Source organism: Bombina bombina, chromosome 6 (assembly GCF_027579735.1).
Source record: "Bombina bombina isolate aBomBom1 chromosome 6, aBomBom1.pri, whole genome shotgun sequence".
Classification (NCBI taxonomy): Eukaryota; Metazoa; Chordata; class Amphibia; order Anura; family Bombinatoridae; genus Bombina; species Bombina bombina.
In genome coordinates this window covers 213,888,976-213,911,126 of record NC_069504.1, presented here as the reverse complement: position 1 = coordinate 213,911,126, position 22,151 = coordinate 213,888,976, and the positions used below count along the sequence as shown (strand labels likewise).

General features: G+C 37.9%; 1 protein-coding gene across 1 annotated transcript in view; it reads left to right on the top strand.

The window, feature by feature from the left end:
* The window catches only part of ADAMTS20 (ADAM metallopeptidase with thrombospondin type 1 motif 20), a 578,468-nt gene that overhangs the window by 423,366 nt on the left and 132,951 nt on the right, over positions 1-22,151 (top strand). Inside the window, 4 exon segments of the mRNA XM_053719202.1 lie at positions 8,009-8,182; positions 8,632-8,802; positions 9,191-9,394; positions 14,127-14,256. Of these exon segments, the coding sequence (XP_053575177.1) occupies positions 8,009-8,182; positions 8,632-8,802; positions 9,191-9,394; positions 14,127-14,256 (679 nt within the window).

Sequence of the window (22,151 nt, the reverse complement as noted above, 5' to 3'; positions counted from 1 at the left end):
ATGGATAAAAAATTGGAAGGTTTGCTTAAAAAGATTTTTGTACAGCAAGGCTACCTTCTACAACCAATTTCATGCATTGTTCCTGTCACTACGGCAGCGTGGTTCTGGTTCGAGGAACTAGAAAAGTCGCTCAGTAGAGAAACTCAATATGAGGAGGTTATGGACAGAGTTCACGCACTTAAATTGGCTAACTCTTTTATTTTAGATGCCGCTTTGCAATTAGCAAAATTAGCGGCGAAAAATTCAGGGTTTGCTATCGTGGCGCGCAGAGCCCTTTGGCTAAAGTCTTGGTCAGCGGATGTGTCATCCAAGACAAAATTGCTTAACATTCCTTTCAAAGGTAAAACTTTATTTGGACCTGATTTGAAAGAGTTTATTTCAGACATCACTGGGGGAAAGGGCCACGCCCTTCCACAGGATAGGTCTTTTAAGGCTAAAAATAAGCCTAATTTTCGTCCCTTTCGCAGAAATGGACCAGCCTCTAATTCTGCATCCTCTAAGCAAGAGGGTAATGCCTCACAACCCAAACCAGCCTGGAAACCAATGCAAGGCTGGAACAAGGGTAAGCAGGCCAAGAAGCCTGCCACTGCTAACAAAACAGCATGAAGGAGTAGCCCCCGATCCGGGACCGGATCTGGTGGGGGGCAGACTCTCTCTCTTTGCTCAGGCTTGGGCAAGAGATGTTTAGGATCCTTGGGCACTAGAAATAGTTTCTCAAGGTTATCTCCTGGAATTCAAGGAACTACCCCCAAGGGGAAGGTTCCACAAGTCTCACTTATCCTCAAACCAAATAAAGAGACAGGCATTCTTACATTGTGTAGAAGACCTGTTAAAGATGGGAGTGATACACCCAGTTCCAATAAAGGAACAAGGAATGGGATTTTATTCCAATCTGTTCGTAGTTCCCAAAAAAGAGGGAACGTTCAGACCAATTTTGGATTTGAAGATCCTAAACAAATTTCTCAGGGTACCATCGTTCAAAATGGAAACTATTCGAACGATTCTACCCACCATCCAGGAAAGTCAATTTATGACTACCGTGGATCTAAAGGATGCGTACCTAGATATTCCTATCCACAAAGAACATCATCAGTTCCTAAGGTTCGCTTTTCTGGACACACATTACCAGTTTGTGGCTCTTCCATTTGGATTAGCCACTGCTCCAAGGATTTTCACAAAGGTGCTAGGGTCCCTTCTAGCGGTTCTAAGACCAAGGGGCATTGCAGTAGTACCTTACTTGGACGACATTCTAATACAAGCGTCGTTCCTGTCAAAGGCAAAGGCTCATACGGACATCGTTCTAGCCTTTCTCACATCTCACGGATGGAAGGTGAACAAAGAAAAGAGTTCTCTGTCCCCGTCAACAAGAGTTCCCTTCTTGGGAACAATAATAGATTCCTTAGAAATGAGGATTTTTCTGACAGAGGTCAGAAAATCAAAACTTCTAAGCTCTTGTCAAGTGCTTCATTCTGTTCCTCATCCTTCCATAGCGCAGTGCATGGAAGTAATAGGATTGATGGTTGCAACAATGGACATAGTTCCTTTTGCACGAATTCATCTAAAACCATTACAACTGTGCATGCTCAAACAGTGGAATGGGGATTATACAGACTTGTCTCCAATGATTCAAGTAGATCAAAAGACCAGAGATTCACTCCATTGGTGGCTGACCCTGGACCATCTGTCCCAGGGAATGAGCTTCCGCAGGCCAGAGTGGGTCATTGTCACGACCGACGCCAGTCTAGTGGGCTGGGGTCCGGTCTGGGAATCCCTGAAAGCTCAGGGTCTATGGTCTCGGGAAGAGTCTCTTCTCCCGATAAACATTCTGGAACTGAGAGCGATATTCAATGCTCTCAGAGCTTGGCCTCAACTAGCAAAGGCCAAATTCATAAGGTTCCAATCAGACAACATGACGACTGTTGCTTATATCAATCATCAAGGGGGAACAAAGAGTTCCCTGGCGATGAAAGAAGTGACCAAAATAATTCAATGGGCGGAGGATCACTCCTGCCACTTGTTTGCGATCCACATCCCAGGAGTGGAAAATTGGGAAGCGGATTTTCTGAGTCGTCAGACATTTCATCCGGGGGAGTGGGAACTCCATCCGGAAATCTTTGCCCAAATAACTCAATTATGGGGCATTCCAGACATGGATCTGATGGCGTCTCGTCAGAACTTCAAGGTTCCTTGCTACGGGTCCAGATCCAGGGATCCCAAGGCGACTCTAGTAGATGCACTAGTAGCACCTTGGACTTTCAACCTAGCTTACGTATTCCCACCGTTTCCTCTCATTCCCAGGCTGGTAGCCAGGATCAATCAGGAGAGGGCCTCGGTGATCTTGATAGCTCCTGCGTGGCCACGCAGGACTTGGTATGCAGACCTGGTGAATATGTCATCGGCTCCACCATGGAAGCTACCTTTGAGACAGGACCTTCTTGTTCAAGGTCCATTCGAACACCCAAATCTGGTCTCCCTCCAACTGACGGCTTGGAGATTGAACGCTTGATTCTATCAAAGCGTGGGTTTTCAGATTCGGTGATAGATACTCTGGTTCAGGCCAGAAAACCTGTAACTAGAAAAATTTACCATAAAATATGGAAAAAATATATCTGTTGGTGTGAATCCAAAGGATTCCCATGGAATAAGATAAACATTCCTAAGATTCTCTCCTTTCTTCAAGAAGGTTTGGAGAAAGGATTATCTGCAAGTTCTCTAAAGGGACAGATCTCTGCTTTATCTGTCTTACTACACAAAAGACTGGCAGCTGTGCCAGATGTTCAAGCATTTGTTCAGGCTCTGGTTAGGATCAAGCCTGTTTACAGACCTTTGACTCCTCCCTGGAGTCTAAATCTAGTTCTTTCAGTTCTTCAAGGGGTTCCGTTTGAACCCTTACATTCCATAGATATTAAGTTACTATCTTGGAAAGTTTTGTTTTTGGTTGCAATTTCTTCTGCTAGAAGAGTTTCAGAGTTATCTGCTCTGCAGTGTTCTCCTCCTTATCTGGTGTTCCATGCAGATAAGGTGGTTTTGCGTACTAAGCCTGGTTTTCTTCCTAAAGTTGTTTCTAACAAAAATATTAACCAGGAGATAGTTGTACCTTCTTTGTGTCCGAATCCAGTTTCAAAGAAGGAACGTTTGTTACACAATTTTCCTTGTTTGTTGTTTATTCTGGTAAAAGGAGAGGTCAAAAAGCGACTTCTACCTCTCTTTCCTTTTGGCTTAAAAGCATTATCCGATTGGCTTATGAGACTGCCGGACGGCAGCCTCCTGAAAGAATCACAGATCACTCCACTAGGGCTGTGGCTTCCACATGGGCCTTCAAGAACGAGGCTTCTGTTGACCAGATATGTAAGGCAGCGACTTGGTCTTCACTGCACACTTTTGCCAAATTTTACAAATTTGATACTTTTGCTTCTTCGGAGGCTATTTTTGGGAGAAAGGTTTTGCAAGCTGTGGTGCCTTCCGTTTAGGTGACCTGATTTGCTCCCTCCCTTCATCCGTGTCCTAAAGCTTTGGTATTGGTTCCCACAAGTAAGGATTACGCCGTGGACCGGACACACCAATGTTGGAGAAAACAGAATTTATGCTTACCTGATAAATTACTTTCTCCAACGGTGTGTCCGGTCCACGGCCCGCCCTGGTTTTTTTAATCAGGTCTGATGAATTATTTTCTCTAACTACAGTCACCACGGTACCATATGGTTTCTCCTATATATATTTCCTCCTGTCCGTCGGTCGAATGACTGGGGTGGGCGGAGCCTAGGAGGGATCATGTGACCAGCTTTGCTGGGACTCTTTGCCATTTCCTGTTGGGGAAGAGAATATCCCACAAGTAAGGATGACGCCGTGGACCGGACACACCGTTGGAGAAAGTAATTTATCAGGTAAGCATAAATTCTGTTTTTTGTTTTATTAGAATAGTAAGGTTAGGTTAATTTATAGTTTAATGGTAGGTTTATTTTTATTTCATAAGTAAGTTTTTTTTTATTTAAAGATAGTTATATTGTAATCTTAATTTTAAGTTAGGGGGGGTGTTAGGTTTAGAAGTTAATCATTTAATTTAGTGTTTTGCGATGTGGGGGGCCGGATGTTTAGGGGTTAATAGGTTTATTTAGTTGTGGAGATTTGGGAGACCAGAGGTTTAGGGGTTAATAGGTTTATTTAGTTGCGGCGATTTGGGAGACCGGAGGTTTAGAGGTTAATAACTTTATAATAGTGTCAGCGATGTTGGGGAGCGGCGGATTAGGGGTTAATAGCTTTATTATAGTGTCAGAGAAGTTTAATATTGTTTGCGATGCAGGAGGGTGGCGGTTTAAGGGTTAATAGGTAGTGTATGGGGGTTAGTGTACTTTGTAACAGTTTAGTTATGAGTTTTGTGAAACATTTTTGTTGCGCAAAACTCATAACTACTGGTCTCAGATGGCGTTATGGATCGTGTTGGTATAGGCTGTAACCCAAGCATTTTAGCCTCACCGCACAACCTGTAATACCAGCGCTATGAAAATCCCACACAAAAATGTCATTTTTTTGAGTGTGGAATGGACGTTGCATTACAGGCTAAAATGCTTGCTGTATAGCTATACCGACACGACACGTAATAGTGCGTTACTGCCATTACTCTGAATTTGCAAAACTCGTAATCTACCTATATGTTTATAATTGAGAATAAAACCTTTTTTTATTTTTAAATTTTATATATATAGTAAAGATTCACACTCACTGGACTTGTGTCAATTGTGATATTTATTATAGTGATGTTTCGGAGCAACAATACCCCTTTTTTAGACCTGGGGGCCCATTTATCAAGCTCCGGATGGAGCTTGTGGGCCCGTGTTTCTGGCGAGTATTCAGACTCACCAGAAACAGCAGTTATGAAGCAGCGCTGCTCCATAACCCTGTCCGCCTGCTCTGATGAGGCGGACAGGAATCGCCGCAATTCAACCCAATCGAATACGATCGGGTTGATTGACACCTCCCTGCATAGCGGCCGATTGGCCTCAAGTCAGCAGGGGGCGGCGTTGCACCAGCAGCTCTTGTGATCTGCTGGTGCAATGCTGAATACAGAGAGCGTATTGCTCTCCGCATTCAGCGAGGTCTTGCGGACCTGATCCGCACTGTCAGATCAGGTCCGTAAGACCTTTGATAAATAGGCCCCCTGGTCTGAAGAAGGGGCATTGTTGCTCAAAAACGTCACTATAATAAATATCACAATTGACACAAGTCCAGTGTGGATCTTTACTATATTGGATACAATTTTTTTTCCTGACACCCTGGCAGTTGCTGTTTCTTTTGAGATATGAGTGCAAATCCACCCTGACTGATATATATATATATATATATATATATATATATATATATATAAATATATATAAAATGAAGCAGGAAAAGCGTACTCTCACTTAAATGGCATCCACCAGGGTGCAGGCAAAAAAATGTACAGAAGAGAAGAAACTTGCACTCGCTGGGATTTTGAAAAATGTGCTTTATTTAGCACACAAAAAAATGTGACGTTTCAGGGATCAATCACCCCTTCATCAGACCAAACAAATAGTGAACAAACAGTGTTTAAATAAGATGTTAACCCCTCCCCCATCCTTGTATCAAATTCAATTTTTTTTTCTTTTGTCTGTTTTCCTTGCGCTTACTGTTTGGGATGACATTGTTATTTATATGATATATGACATTGATATTGCGTTCTGTCATATATGTCCGCTATATCATTATATCTGCCTGCCCTTACATTTACTAAGCCTGCCAGTCCTTCCCTCTATTGGTGGATGTTGGATGACGTTTTTTCACTAGATGCCATTTTTGGCCACGCCCACCTTGTCGGCTTTTGGCGGTCTTGATAACCGTAATGGTGGTATGAATGTTTGCAGTTTCAAATGTAAGCTTTCACATTTATCTGTTCTATTGCCCTTCTTATATCTTAACTTTTATCAGATGTAATTATGTTGGGGTCTATCTGACCGCTCTGCTACTGATATTTAATTGGTTATATTATAAGTTTCTCACTATACTGAGTTGTGCACTATTTCAGCCCCCTATTATATAATATGCATTGTTTTTCTTATTTATCATATTTTGATGTCACTGTTTATATGCTGTCACACACAAGTTTATATGAGATATGATATTATTTGTGTAGTTGAAATGTCAGATTGCACATGACCTTATGGGGCTGTCCTATTCTGAGCTGGGGGAGGGGTTAACATCTTATTTAAACACTGTTTGTTCACTATTTGTTTGGTCTGATGAAGGGGTGATTGATCCCCGAAACGTCACATTTTTTTGTGCTAAATAAAGCACCTTTTTCAAAAACCCAGCAAGTGCAAGTTTCTTCTCTTATATATATATATATATATATATATATATATATATATATATATAAAAATATATATATATATATGTGTGTGTATGCCTGTATATATATTTGTAAAATATATATCTTTAGCTGTATATCTAAATGAATGTATATAAATATATTTTAAAATAAAAAGAACATTTTCAAGTAATTTTCAAGTATTTCTTAAAAAAATCATAAAAACATTAAAATGTATTATAAATAATATTGCATATTTCAAGTTTATTTGACTGGGAAAATCTCAGAAGTGTGTGTGTGTATATCCCCCCCTGTATTTGTTTGTTAAACTTTGGTGTCTTTTATATTGTATTACTTTTATCTTTGTACCCATGGACAGCGCTGCGGAATCTGTTGGAGCTTTATAAATAAAGAATAATAATATATATATGCATGTATGTGTGAACATACAGTACATATTTACACATATAAACACATACACATGCACTGTATACACATATATATATATGTATATATATATATATATAAACATACACACACACACACATTTAAGCCCTTCCCTGTTAAACACCTTGTCACATACCATATTGTTTTTAAAGCCTTTTAAAACATTTTTTTTTCAATATAAACTATTTTTGTAAAAATGTTTATATATGATTGTAATACTTTTTATTAGGTTTTACATGTGTTTTGTGAAACTTTTATTTTACCCCTAACACTTGACTTCAGGTTTCAGATCATGCTTATTCTTCTAGAGCTATTTTGGCTTGCGCTCAAGCTCAAGTCATAACTTTCATCTTGTAGTATGAGAGATATTTAGCATGATCACAAAATCCATTGAAAGTATAAGATGCCTTAAAAGGATATTGGCTGCGCTAAACCTCTCTGTTAAATCTGTTTTAACATGGATTTGTAATATCAATTTCTCTGCTAATTTTAGTGTAGTCCAGCGGTATGATATCGCACTTTATACCATTATTAGCACTCCACTTGTAATCTAGGCCTAAATTGTTTTATGGAATGGTAACTCTTCAATTTTCCCCAACAGTTGCTAACCTTAACTAGAATGGTGAAAATAGAATGGAGGAGCAGTTTGAGAAAAATTTTAGGGGTATATTTACCATGGTGCGGACAGACATGATCCGCTATAGCGAATCTTGTCTGCCGCACATCGATAAATGCCAACAGCATACGCTGTCGGCATTTATCATTGCACCAGTAGTTCTTGTGAATTTCTGGTGCAATACCGCCCCCTGCAGATTTGCGGCCAATCAGCCACTAGCAGGGGGTGTCAATCAACCCGATCGTATTCGATCGGGCTGATTGCTGTCCGCCACCTCAGAGGTGGCGGACGAGTTAAGGAGCAGCAGTCTTAGGACCACTGCTTCTTAACTTCCGCTTCAGGCGGAACTGAAGCGGAGTGGGTCGGAAGCATCCGCTGCTTCATAAATCGACCCCTTAGCCTTTAGTGGGTTTATTCCTATCTGTAAGCCATCACTAGGTAGATGTTCAATATAATTTAGGGAAATGAAGGACAAATATAACGCTACTGCTACATATAACAAATGCTATTTAAATGTAAGTATGTAAACTATATAAAATGCAAGAGAAACCTATTTACGACTTGTACATTCACAGTATTGTTTTTATTAATCTATTCTCTTATATTACTTTGTTATTCTTTAGTGTTCTGTAACATGTGGAGTTGGAATCCATCACAGGGAAGTGTATTGTAGAGTAAAAGGCCAAGGCCATGTTCAAGAAACACTCTGCAATCAGAGTACTCGTCCAGAAAGTGAGAAAAGCTGCTGGCTTCCTGACTGTGTCCGGTACTATTGGATGGCAGATGAATGGCCAGATGTAAGTGGTTCTGTCACTCAATATAAACATTATGTGATTTTTTTTCTCTGTTGTATCTAAAATAACTTAACTAACATGCATTACATATTTTTAATGGATGGACTGGCCCTGGATAAAACCATATTTTATACAATATTTTATGTTCATGCTGGTGGAGAAACAAGTCACTGCCCACCAATAAAGCTGTGAGAGTTGACCTTATTGGTCAGTAAGAATTGTTGCTAACTTCAGATTAAATTTAAAAAAAGCTGTAACCTGCTTAATCTTCTTTAACATTTAGCTATGAAAATTTGTAAATTACACATAAATATAGAGCAACTCAGCCATGGTATAGTTATGTCTGTTATGCAAGTGATTACTATGGCAAATACATATTTATATTTTATTGCAATAATGTAAAAGAGTAGTTTAATCTCTATTTTTCATAGAAGTAATTGTTTATTACATAGTGTTCAACAGACTGTAAGAATGGTGAAGCCAGAAGAACGGTGAAGTGTGTGGATATCAGCAGAAGATATGTCAGTGAAAGCTACTGTGATCCAACCACAAAACCATCTTCTACAAGAAAATGCAAGAATGTGCCCTGCAAGTACATTGTAGTCACGGAGGATATATCACAGGTGCAGACACACACAAATAAATTGGCAGTACTTATAGATGTGACATATGGACATATTATGGCTTTAGATAAATATTTGACATCATTTTTTAAATCTTTAATTACCTTTCCTGATCATGCTAAAGCTCCATCTCTTAATGGAATTCTTTCTAGATAAAATTAGTATCTTGAAAGTGAATTCTAAGGGCTCGGATTGCTGCCCACCAGAGGAGAAGCCAAGTGGACAGGGGCATACATATTCCCCACAGGATGATAAATCGAGCCCTATTCAGTATTGTTTATGAACATTGCTCTTTTTTAAAGTTAGTTTTTAAAATCTTTACATTTGTGTTAAGAAAAACACTGCATTGAATGTTTTCTAAAACATTCTTTTGTCTCCTAAACTTCAGTGTACTGGTCTGTTCTGTTGGTCTGGCTACAAGCAAAAAATAACTTATTGCAAGAAAGTGCAACCCACCAATCATCAATATCAGTTTGGTGTCAGAACTATACGCTACAAAAACTGCCCAATTCGACCTTACACATTTGATCATAAGTGCAAAGGGAAAAACTGTGTACAATTAGCCGGCTGGAGAGTTGGAAAATGGAACAAGGTTTGTTGAAACAATGAACATTTATTGATTCTTAAAAGAAACATTAAACACCAAATGAACTTCCATAATAAGTTTTATATAAAATGTATACAATATATTGCAGTGTGTGAGATAATTAACTTAAATTAAACTCTTATACCGTATTTAACTGTAAAACATTTTGTCCTTACAGCCCTAAGGTGCTTACATCTCCAGATACAAGAGTTTGAGGCAGAATTCACTTAGAACAAGTAGCATTTTGCCTGTGCACAACTGTATATAGGGGAATGCTACAGAGTCTCAGGTTTTAGGGGCATGACACAATTAAACTTTCATGGTTCAGATAGAGGGGCCGCTTTAACAACGGCTGAATGGCCCCTAATCTCACTGTTTCTTAAGACCACTGCCTCTTAACTCGTGTATAATAGGGTTGATTGACCTATTGCAGGGGGCGGCATTACACAAGCAGTTCACCATAACTGCTTGTACAATGTTAAATGCCGACAGCGTAAGCTGTCGGCATTCAGCGATGACTGGCGGACATGATCCCCTACAATGGATCATGTCCGCCAGACATTGATAAATCGGCCCCAGAGCATGTAATTTAAGAGACTTTTTAATTAACTTCTATTTTGTTCTCTTGGTGTCCATTATTGAAAAGCATACCAAGATAGGCTCAAGAGCAGCAATGCACTGGCAGCTAGCTGCCTCTTGTCATTGGTTCATTAGATGTGTTCAGTTAGTTCCATAGTATATTGCTGCTCTAGAGCTGGCTTTAACTGTGCGTTTGAATTTAATCCTTTTGCAACAGTGCTCTAATAAAACGATAACACATTTTGCACTTTAATTTCCATTTAGGCCTACAGCAGGGTGTATGCTCCTTTGCGTTCAGCCTCTGCCTGGCCACAGAAAAATACATTATTTATTGTCAAACAGCTAGATTACGAGTTATGCGCGCTATAGGGAAATTAAAGAACGCAACAAAAGTTGCGTTATTTAACCCCCTATAGCGCAGCCATTACAAGTTTTTAAAAACCTGTCTTGTGCGTGCGATTTTAAGCTACATACCACACAAAAACAAACGCTGTTTTGACGTGCTTGTGCACGCTTTTCCCATAGACATCAATGGGGAGAGTGGGTCAGAAAAAAGTCTAACACCTGCGATTGCGGAAAGAAAATCTCTGTAACGCAGCCCCATTGATGTCTATGGGGAAAAAAAAAACTAACATTTAAACCTAACACCCTAACATAAACCCCACGTCTAAACAACCCTAATCTGCCCCCCACCAACATCGCCGGCACCTACATAAAGTTATTAACCCCTAATCTGTTGCCACCACCTAAATAAAACTATTAACCCCTAATCTGCTACTCTCGATATTGCTGCCACTATACTAAAGTTATTAACCCCTATTGCCCTGCACCCCAACATTGCCCACACTATAATAAATCTATTAACCCCTTTTCATCCGCTCCCCGACATCGCCGCAACTAAATAAAGCTATTATTCCCTAAACCTCTGGCCTCCCACATCACTACCCCTAACTAAATCTATTAACCCCTTAACCCCCAGCCCCCCACATCGCAAAAAACTCAATTAAACTATTAACCCCTACACCTACCCCTAAACCTAACCCTAACACCCCCTAACGTTAATATAATTATAATAGAGCTAAATTAAACTTAGAATTATTAACTAAATAATATCTATTTAAAACTAAATACCTGTGAAATAAAACCTAAGCTAGCTCCAATATAACTAATAGTTATATTGTAGCTAGCTTAGCTTTTATTTTTATTTTACAGGTAAGCTTGTATTTATTTTAACTAGGTAGACTAGTTAGTAAATAGTTAACTATTTACTAACTACCTAGTCAAAATAAATACAAACTTACCTGTGAAATAAAACCTTAGCTACCTTACACTAAAACCTAAAATTACAAAAAATAAAAAACACTAAAATCACAAAAAATAAAAAAAAACTACCATTACAAAAAAAAAGAAATTATCCAAAAAAATAAAAATTATTCCTATTCTAATACCCATTGAAAAAAAACACCCAAAAATAAAAAAGCCTAATCTAGAATAAACTACCAAGAGCCCTTAAGAGGGCCTTTTTGGGGGCCCTTAAAAGGGCCTTTTGTAGGGCATTGTCCTAAAGTTAACAGCTCTTTTGCTACAACAAAAACAAACACTCCCTAAAAGTATACAAACCCCCAACCCCCAAACTCACAAAATAAAAATAAAGTAAAACCTAATCTACCCATTGCCCTGAAAATGGCATTTGTATGGGCATTGCCCTTAAAAGGGCATTTAGCTTTTTTGCTGCCCAAGTCCTAATCTAAAAATAAAAACCCACCTTAAAACAAAACAAAAAAATACATTACACAAAATAAAAAACAAATGATCAAAAATAATAAAACATATTCCTATTCTAATACCCATTTAAAAAAAAAAAAACACCCCAAAATAAAAAACCTAATCTAGAATAAACTACCAAGGGCCTTTTGTAGGGCATTGCCCTAAGTTAAACAGCTCTTTTACCTGTAAAAAAAATACAAACACACACTAACATTACAAACCCCCCCCCAACCCACAAAATAAAAAAGACTATCTAAAAAACCTAAGCTACCCATTGCCTTGAAAAGGGCATTTGTTTTGGCATTGCCCTTAAAAGGGCGTTTAGCTATTTTGCTGCCCAAACCCTAATCTAAAATAAAAAGCCACCCAAAAAAAACCTTAAAAAAAGCCTAACACTAACCCCCGATGATCCACTTACAGTTTTTGAAGTCCTGCTTGAACGATCTTTATCCCGGCGGGAAAGTCCTCATCCAGAGCTAAATGCCCTTTTAAGGCAATGACCATCCAAATGCCCTTTTCAGGGCAATGGATAGCTTAGGTTTTTTTAGAGTTAGGTTTTTTATTTTGCTGGGTTGGTTGGGTGGTGGGTTTTACTGTTGGGGTGGTCTTTGTATTTTTTTTTTACAGGTAAAAGAGCTGTTTAACTTAGGGCAATGCCCTACAAAAGGCTCTTTTAAGGGCTATTTGTAGTTTATTGTAAGCTAGTTTTTTTTTTATGTGTGGGGGCTTTCGGTTTATGGGTTAATAGGTTTATTACAGTGTCTGCAGTTTAGGGCTTAATAACTTAAGTATAGTGGGGGCAGACGGCAGATTAGGCGTTAATAATATTTAAATAGTGTTTCTGGTGCGGGAGGGCGGTGGTTTAGGGGTTAATAACTTTATGATAGTGGTGACAATGTCGGGGAGCGGCAGAATAGGGGTTAATAATTATTTTTAGTGGCGGCGATGTCGGGAGCAGCAGATTAGCGGTTAATAAGTTTAAACAGACTCTGAACCCAAATTGTATCTTTTGTGATTCAGATAGAGCAGCAATTTTAAGCAACTTTCTAATTTACTCCTATTATCAATTTTTCTTCATTCTCTTGGTATCTTTATTTGAAATTCAAGAATGTAACTTTAGATGCCGGCCCATTTTTGGTGAACAACCTGGGTTATTCTTGCTGATTGGTGGATAAATTCACCCACCAATAAATTAGTGCTGTCCAGGATCTGAACCAAAAAATAGCTTAGATGCCTTCTTTTCAAATTAAGATAGCAAGAGAACGAATAAAAATTGATAATAGGAGAAAATTAGAAAGTTGCTTAAAATTACTGCTTTATCTGAATCATAAAAGAAAAAATTTGGGTTCAGTGTCCCTTTAATATAGTGTTTTTGATACGCAAGGGCCTCGGTTTAGGGGTTAATATGTAGTTTATGGGTATTAGTGTACTTTGTAGCAGTTTAGTTATGAGTTTTTTGTAACAAATTTATAGCGTAAAACTCATAATGGCTGCAGTGCTGTTTTAACACTGAAAATGCCATATTTTCAGCGTTAAAAGACGAACGCACAACTCGTAATCTAGCTGAAAGATAGTAGAAAACAGCACACTCTTCATCGCTTTGGAACGGAGTCACAGACTTGCCAACTCTTCATCAGCAATATCAAACAATAGGTTCCAGCCTCCAATTTTTAAAACAGACCTTTATTTTCTCATTATGGGGTCCAAGGAAAAAATATACAATGTTTCAGGCCTACACTAGGCCCTTAGTCATGTATACATACATACAAGACAAAGGGACTACTGCAGGCCTGGATCATTGTATATTTTTTCCTTGGACCCAATAATGACAAAATATAGGTCTGCTTTAAAAATTGGAGGCTGGAATATATTTGATATTGCGCAGCAAAAGACAGAACAGAGGAGGTTTATGCCTGGACTTCTTCACATATTCAAAACCCTGCATGTTGTGCTAATGAAATTGTGATTGTTTTTAAAATATTTATTTTGCATTCAGATTCATGATTAATTTTTATGTCCAAGGCATACATAAAAAATGCTTTCATATCTTATAATAAATTGTTATGTTTAAGTCACAATTTTAGTCTTTCACATTAAAAATATTGTGTGTGTGTATCTGGTATAATTCATAGATTAAATATAACACATTTATTATTAAATACATAGCTCTGCATTTTAAGTGCTGCCTCTATAGCAGATATTTATCATTCTCATTGGAAAAAATGTAGTGTATGCTTTTGTGTATAGTATTCAAAATGTGAGAAACTTATGCAACCGCTATAAATCTTTTGGCAAACATAAAATATATACACTCAGCTCACAGAGCATACACATTAGTTATTGTTGCCAGTTCTTGTGTTTGAGAGAGAACATCTGGTTTTAATCTCTGCAGTGTTCTGTAACATGTGGAGTCGGAATCATCGAGAGGAGGGTGGTATGCATGTCAGAAGATGGTTCTCCAAGTGAACTATGTTCATCGCATGTGAAACCTCCTGCAAGAAAGACATGCGTGTCAAGGCACTGTGAGTAGTTCTTACTAGAGATAAGCAAAACTGTATCCATATGCTAATTCATATCACTTGTGAGTCTCTGTTTTTATCTTCATTTTCATAGGTTTTATAAGACTAAAAATTGCCTCTAGTTTCCTCAGTTATTGTTATATTACTGATTACAGTTTACTCATCTTCATTTGGTAAATAGATTGCATAGAATTACATGATTTAGAGATAGATTACAAGTGGCATGCTAACTGTTGCGTGCAAGTGAAAAGGTTTTCTTCTTGCGGCTCTTTACGCATGTCGAAGTAGCGTGTGTATTACATATTGAAAATAAAAGGTTTTGTTCGAGTGCAGTTGAAGTTTACGCCCGATTATAAAAGTACAGTTACACTCATAATAACACTATATGGCAACAATTATGGAAAACAAATATTGCAATAAAAAGGGGTCAAAAATATGAGGTCTCAGGTGTTAGAAAAAAAAGGCAGGCAAAGGGCGTTAACATAGAGATACATACATATACATGTCTTAATATGTATATCTATATATGTTACGGGTAAAGTCAGAAAATGGGTAATCCTAAAATTACCAGGGTAATCCTAGGATTACCCAGTGGCTGTGGGTAAAGCCCAAAATAAGATCATACTTTGGGCTTTACCCGGGTGATCCTAGCATTTTTTTTTGGATTATACAAACACTTATGTTTTGTACAATGATTTTGTTACAACAACAGGAAATTCAACATGTTTATATTTCATATGTGGATTTTTCATATGTTTTGTACCATGTTTTGCTATTTCATATGTGATTTTTCATATGTTTTGTTACAACAACAGGAAATTAAACATTTTTACAACAACATGAACATTTTAATTCATGAAACATTTTAATTCATGAAACATTTTTATTTTTCATATGTGGATTTTTCTACCATGTTTTTTTTTACAACAAAAGGAAATTAAACATCTTTGTGTTATTGTGTTCTTGGACAGACCGGACTGTCTGTTGCACACACATTCTGTCTGAGAAACTTTAAAAGCATGCCATGGGGGGTGGGACCCATGGTTAGGTTCCCAGAGGTGGTTGCGGGGCCAGAGGCTCTGGTTAGAACAGAACTCTCTGAAGCGTATCTGCCCTCAGCCATTAATGCATGATCTGATTGATCTGTGTCTCTGTGAGGTCACTGGATGCACATCCAATCAGATAAGATCATGCATTCACGGCCGAGGGCGGATACAGTACAGAGAGTTCTGTTCTAATCAGAGCCTTGAACACTGCAACCACCTCTGGGAACCTAACCATGGATCCCACCCCCCACAACGTGCTTTTAAAGGTTCTCAGACAGACCAGATTGTTATCAGATGGACATTTGTCTGTCATATTATTATCTGATGCACACACATTCTATCCGAGAACCTTTAAAAGCACGTTGTGGGTCATGGGACCCATGGTTAGGTTCCCAGAGGCCGTTGTGGTGCCCGAAGCTCTTATTAGAACAGAACTCCAGTACATTGGAGCCCTTTTCAGTCAAGTAGCTGAAAACATGCAAATCATATATATTCAATATTCATATTCAATAAAGTGTTTAACTGTGTTTGAAACTTAAATATTTCACATTTAAATGTACTTCACATAGGAGAATATGTTCTAAGTATTTTTAAATAGATATTCCTATATATATATATATATATATATATATATATATATATATATATATATATATATATATATATATACATATATACAGTAGATATACTATATATATATATATATATATATATATATATATAGACAGATATTTTACCAAAAATCCATCATATCTATATGGAAATATGTATTTAAGAATAAATAGAACATAGTCTGCTATGTGAAGAACATTGCAATGTGAAATGTTAATATTTCATGATTTAATAGCGCAATTGAGAAAGAGTGATTGGATTCGCACGACTTGTTTGTTTTTGATTTTTTTCACCTTTCGCGCACCATTGAAGTCTAATGAGAATACATTAAGTTCATCTCAATATTCTAAGTTTGCGTGCATTGGGTTCGCGCTCGTGCAAAAACGTTTTCTAATACGATAAATAGAGCTCCACTCATAATCTAGCCTTTAGTCAGAAAGGGGGGGGGGGGGGGTTAGTGAATCTAGTTAAGGAATGCTTAAATACAGTTCTAAAAAAAATACATGGATTCAGGTTTATCCCTTCTGAAATAAAAGCAGCACCAATTTTTTATTTTTTGCAAGACTAATTTTAGTATTGGTAGATAGTGAGGTCTGGAGTTGGGGGGTCCCGATCCAGGAGATCTGATTAGCGCACAACTTGAAAGTAAAAAGTTTGCTCGCAAGCAAAAGATATCACGACCAAGCTAACTCCTCCCCATAGACTTCTATGGGGCGTGCTACAAAAGCCTTATTAGTTATCGCTTGTGCGCTAATGTGACACTGCTCTAGATCAATGGCACTAAAGCCAAAGGTGCTTAGGAATACTGTTTGATTTGTTTGTTATATCTATACCTATATAAATATGAACATATATATATATAATTATAATTAAAAATATCTAGTATCTCCCAAAAGTGAGTACACTCCTCACATTTTTGTAAATATTTTATTATATCTTTTCATGTAACAATCATGAAGAAATTACACTTTGCTAAAATGTAAAGTAGTGAGTGTACAGCCTGTATAACAGTGTAAATTTGCTGTCCCCTCAAAATAACTCAACACACAGCCATTAATGTATAAACTGTTGGCAACAAAAGTGAGTACTCACTACTTTACATTGTAGTAAAGTGTCATTTCTTCAGTGTTGTCGCATGAAAAGATATAATAAAATATTTACAAAAATGTAAGGGGTGTACTCACTTTTGAGAGATACTGTGTATATATATATATATATATATATATACAGTAGCAGGGATGTGCACTCTCACTTCCGTCTGCCAGGGTGCTAGTGGATATTGATAATAAAAATGAAAGAAACTAGCACTCGCTGGTACTTTTCAACAAATCTTTACTGTGACAGTGTAACGCTTCGTGGATAATGTATCCCCTTCCTCAGACACAAGTGATACAAAGTGAAATATATTTATAGGCAAACAATTAATAACCCCACTCCCTAATTAGAATAAAAACTGCCAAAGGCGGTTGTCAAGGTGACCACTACATCACAATATCAACAAAAGTGCATCGATCAGTGACATAATAAATAGAAGGTCTGAGTAGTATATACTTCTCTTAAGTGATAGTGACTCGTATTTATATGCAGAAAAATAGAGGAAGCATGGTATACAGACACGGAGGGCATAGTGCTTAGCCTCACAAAGGCAGACTAATTTGATGTACATAATAGGACCAGTAACTAATAGGGACCGCAGATCCGTTACAAATTTATAATGCAAGCGGAAATTATATGTTGCAGCATACAAATATCCTAGATCACCTTAGCACTAGATTAACTCACCCCTGCAATACTCTGAAAGTCTCCCACTGGCACACCGACAGCCACTGGAGCGGCACAACTCAGTACGTAGACCTGGAAGTCACTCACAGAGTCAGAGTGCATCACATGCGGGGCAACAGCCTATCGCATCGAAGCGTTCAAGTTGCCATAGGGATACTCACACAGCATCGCAGTACACTGTAAAACAAACCAGTGAGTAAATTCATTATAACCCTGCGAATACTAAGTAAGCATTAAGGCACAAATTACGCACCTCTCAGGTCTAAAATAGGACCTAAACAATAATGAGTATTGTGTGATGTGGGGCTATTAAGGATTCAAGGGGGCTGCGCTAACATGACTCTGATAAAAATAAAGCACTAAATGTACTCAGGGAACACTGAAACCCCAACAACAGCAGCAATCAAATCTATTTAAAATTGTCTGGGGTTAAAATTACAATGAATGCTAAGATCAAAGCACAATCAGATAGAGCTAGAAAGAATATCTAGGCTTGCAGTCCTGTGGGCTGAACTCCTAGGACAGTAAGAGTGTCTAAGCACCTCCTGAGTGTCTAAGAACTCCTAGGACAGTAAGAGTGTCTAAGCACCTCCTCTTACTTAACTCCTAGGACAGTAAGAGTGTCTAAGCACCTAATATGGGCAACCTAAATTCCCTGAAGGTATAGAAATATAAGCACCCTCAGCATTACTGATGACCATATAGGATACTACCACAAATGGCCAATTCAACCAGAACTGATGGAGATGTGCAGGCAACACTCACCACATGAGTATTCAAAGATAGCCTAACATTTGTAAGATGGCCTAGCAGTTATAGAATAGGGGATACTAACAACCCAAAAATGACTATGGGAATGGATAGTGGACACTCAACCCAATCATGGGACCCAGCGTATACCCATTATTGGAACTGGGTGTACAAAATGTGACCTAAGACTCTCAGAAAAAGTCACTGGTAAGGGGATCCCAACAGCAAATCACAAGAAACAATGCCAGTCAAATATGGTGTTAAGTCCATGGGGTTGTAAGGTGTTCAGCCGGTAGATCCACTTTGCCTCTACTTGTAGGAGGAGCTTCTTCCTATCCCCACCACGCCTAAGCAGGGAGACATGATCAATCAGTGTGAATCGATGTGTGAATCCTTGTGTAGTCAGTAGTCTTCCCCACGTAAAATCTGCTGCAACTACAGTTCAGCAGATACACTACAAATGTAGTGGTACAGGCGAGGAAGTGTCTGATCTGGTATCTGTTTTGCTGATGAGGGTGTCCAAATGTGGGTCCTTGAATCATAACACTACAGGTGGTGCAGCCAGTGCACCTGTAACACCCGTGTATCTTTGTCTGGTACAGCCAGGTATCCTGTTTGTAGCAGTGGCTGGGGTCGGTAATCATGAGCGAGTCCTTCAAGCCTCAATCATGCTTATAGGCCACTCTCGGATTCTGCTATTGTTGGAACGGGAGTGAAGGGTCACTGTACTATGTGCCAGTGCTGCCTAAGTGCCTTCCCTAATGACCTTGTAGTCGAACTGTATGTGGGGGTAAAGGTCATTCTTGGCTCAACATCTGTCTTAGTTGGATTAGATGGTACTACCCCACTCTCCACTGAAGATCTACTTTGACAAATCAAGCGTGAGTTGTATCCCCTCTTGGTAAATCTTTGTTCCATATCGGTAAGTTGTTCACCGCTCACTAAGGCTTCACTGTTATTCCGAATAACACGGCACATCTGCGCTTTAGGAATTGCTTTTAGTAGAGCTGTAGGGTGGTTGCTAGTAGTGTGTAGGATCAAATTCCTATCTGTAGGTTTCCTGTAGAGAGAAGTCCCCAATTGCTCGTTCTCCAGTTTGAAAATTCTGAGATCCAAGAATTTGATGGACGTTGCACTGTGTGTCACCTTAAACTTTACCGGATTCTGTAAAGAGTTTAAATATGTGAATCATGACTCAAGATGTACTCAAGACCCCCTCCAAATGATCAAGAGTGACTTCCCCTGCATCACACATACACAGGCTGTTTTTGTTTCTGGGTGAAAAAGTGGCCAGAGTACAATAGGCGCATTGCACATGCGCGAAAAACGGTTAGAGTAACTTAGAACAATTACAGGGAACACAGTATTTTAATGATGTCAAGGATTATGAAAAAGGGGCGGAGCTACACAGACATTTTAAAATCACAGCTGGGGGAAAAGTAAGTGATTTAATTTTAAAACGGATTCTTGTTAAAAACTGGCATATATTTGGAAAAAAACGAGCTAGGGCAACTTTATAGAAATATGTTAAAACTATTTTTGTGTTGACTGTCCCTTTAAGGGCTATTGGTAGTTTATTGTTAGATTAGGGGGTGTTTTTATTTTGGGGGGATTTATTTTTATAGGGATATTAGATTAGGTTTCATTTTTTTTATTTTTGATAATTTTGTTTATTTTTTTCAGTAATTTTAAATAGACTGCCAGGCTTATCGCCTAGTAAATACATAAAAACATATGTACACACATATAAACATACACACATATATATATATATATATATTTAATCAAAGTAGTAGATCCGCACTCACTGGATTTTCAAAAAAGGTGCAATATATTGTGACATTTCGGAGATCAAGCGGTCCCCTTTATCAGATCGTGTGTACTTTCAACTTGTAATAGGAGGGTGTAACTGTTAGCGCTACACTTGTAATCTATGTCCAATGTATATCTAATTTTTTATTTTATTTTTTAAATTTCTTTAAATCTTTTCTCCTTCTATACTTTTATCTATCTATCTATCTATCTATCTATCTATTTATCAATATATATATATAGCAGCATATAATTGTTATATTATCTATGCTGTTTAAAGTTTTTATTGTATCTCTTTAGTTTGTTCTTACCTTTCACTCTAGGGACTGATATTCAAAAACTTGCAGCTCAGATAATAGGATCTAAGACATTTCGTCAGTATGGAGAGAAAATGTTAGAAACACAAATTTAAGTTTGAGAGATGTTTATCTCACAATGCAGGATTCCTAATGTAAAGGAGAGTCTCCTATATTACAATATAAGTTCTAAAAAATCTGATTTTCTTTTGCATAATTTCTCTTCATGCCGGTGAGCTTTTAAATATCAGGCCCTAACTCTCAGGTCATTCTGCTATTTATGACATCCCACTCTCCCCCTCCTCTTCTCTAACTATATCTTGTTTTATGTGTTAAAATTCTGTAATATTGGTTAGTTATTACTTTAGAATTAAGTAAGTGATGAAATTTCTCGAATGCTTGTCTTTTAAGGGATATTAAACACTAAACAAATGCTAGGCAGAATGAAGCATTCGAAGAAAATATTAGTTTGAGGATTACTTGTAAATGTATTTTTAAAGTTTCATTATCAGTTTAAATATTGACAAAATAAATGTAAAGTTTTAGTGTCTATAAAACAATGGGAGCTGCTATGTTGTACCTTAGGTTATCTTCTCTGCTGTGGCCAATTTGGAACAGTTATAAATAGGTCACTAGATTGTGCAGCCAATGGCTGTGAAGAATATAAGTGTTCTGCACTTTCATTTCTAACAGGAACTGAAAATCTCACAATTTCAGAATGGAATTACAGGAAAAGTAAATTGCAAAGTTTTATATATATATATATATATATATATATATATATATATATATATATACAGGGAGTGCAGAATTATTAGGCAAGTTGTATTTTTGAGGATTAATTTTATTATTGAACAACAACCATGTTCTCAATGAACCCAAAAAACTCATTAATATCAAAGCTGAATAGTTTTGGAAGTAGTTTTTAGTTTGTTTTTAGTTATAGCTATTTTAGGGGGATATCTGTGTGTGCAGGTGACTATTACTGTGCATAATTATTAGGCAACTTAACAAAAAACAAATATATACCCATTTCAATTATTTATTTTTACCAGTGAAACCAATATAACATCTCAACATTCACAAATATACATTTCTGACATTCAAAAACAAAACAAAAACAAATCAGTGACCAATATAGCCACCTTTCTTTGCAAGGACACTCAAAAGCCTGCCATCCATGGATTCTGTCAGTGTTTTGATCTGTTCACCATCAACATTGCGTGCAGCAGCAACCACAGCCTCCCAGACACTGTTCAGAGAGGTGTACTGTTTTCCCTCCTTGTAAATCTCACATTTGATGATGGACCACAGGTTCTCAATGGGGTTCAGATCAGGTGAAAAAAGAGGCCATGTCATTAGATTTTCTTCTTTTATACCCTTTCTTGCCAGCCACGCTGTGGAGTACTTGGACGTGTGTGATGGAGCATTGTCCTGCATGAAAATCATGTTTTTCTTGAAGGATGCAGACTTCTTCCTGTACCACTGCTTGAAGAAAGTGTCTTCCAGAAACTGGCAGTAGGACTGGGAGTTGAGCTTGACTCCATCCTCAACCCGAAAAGGCCCCACAAGCTCATCTTTGATGATACCAGCCCAAACC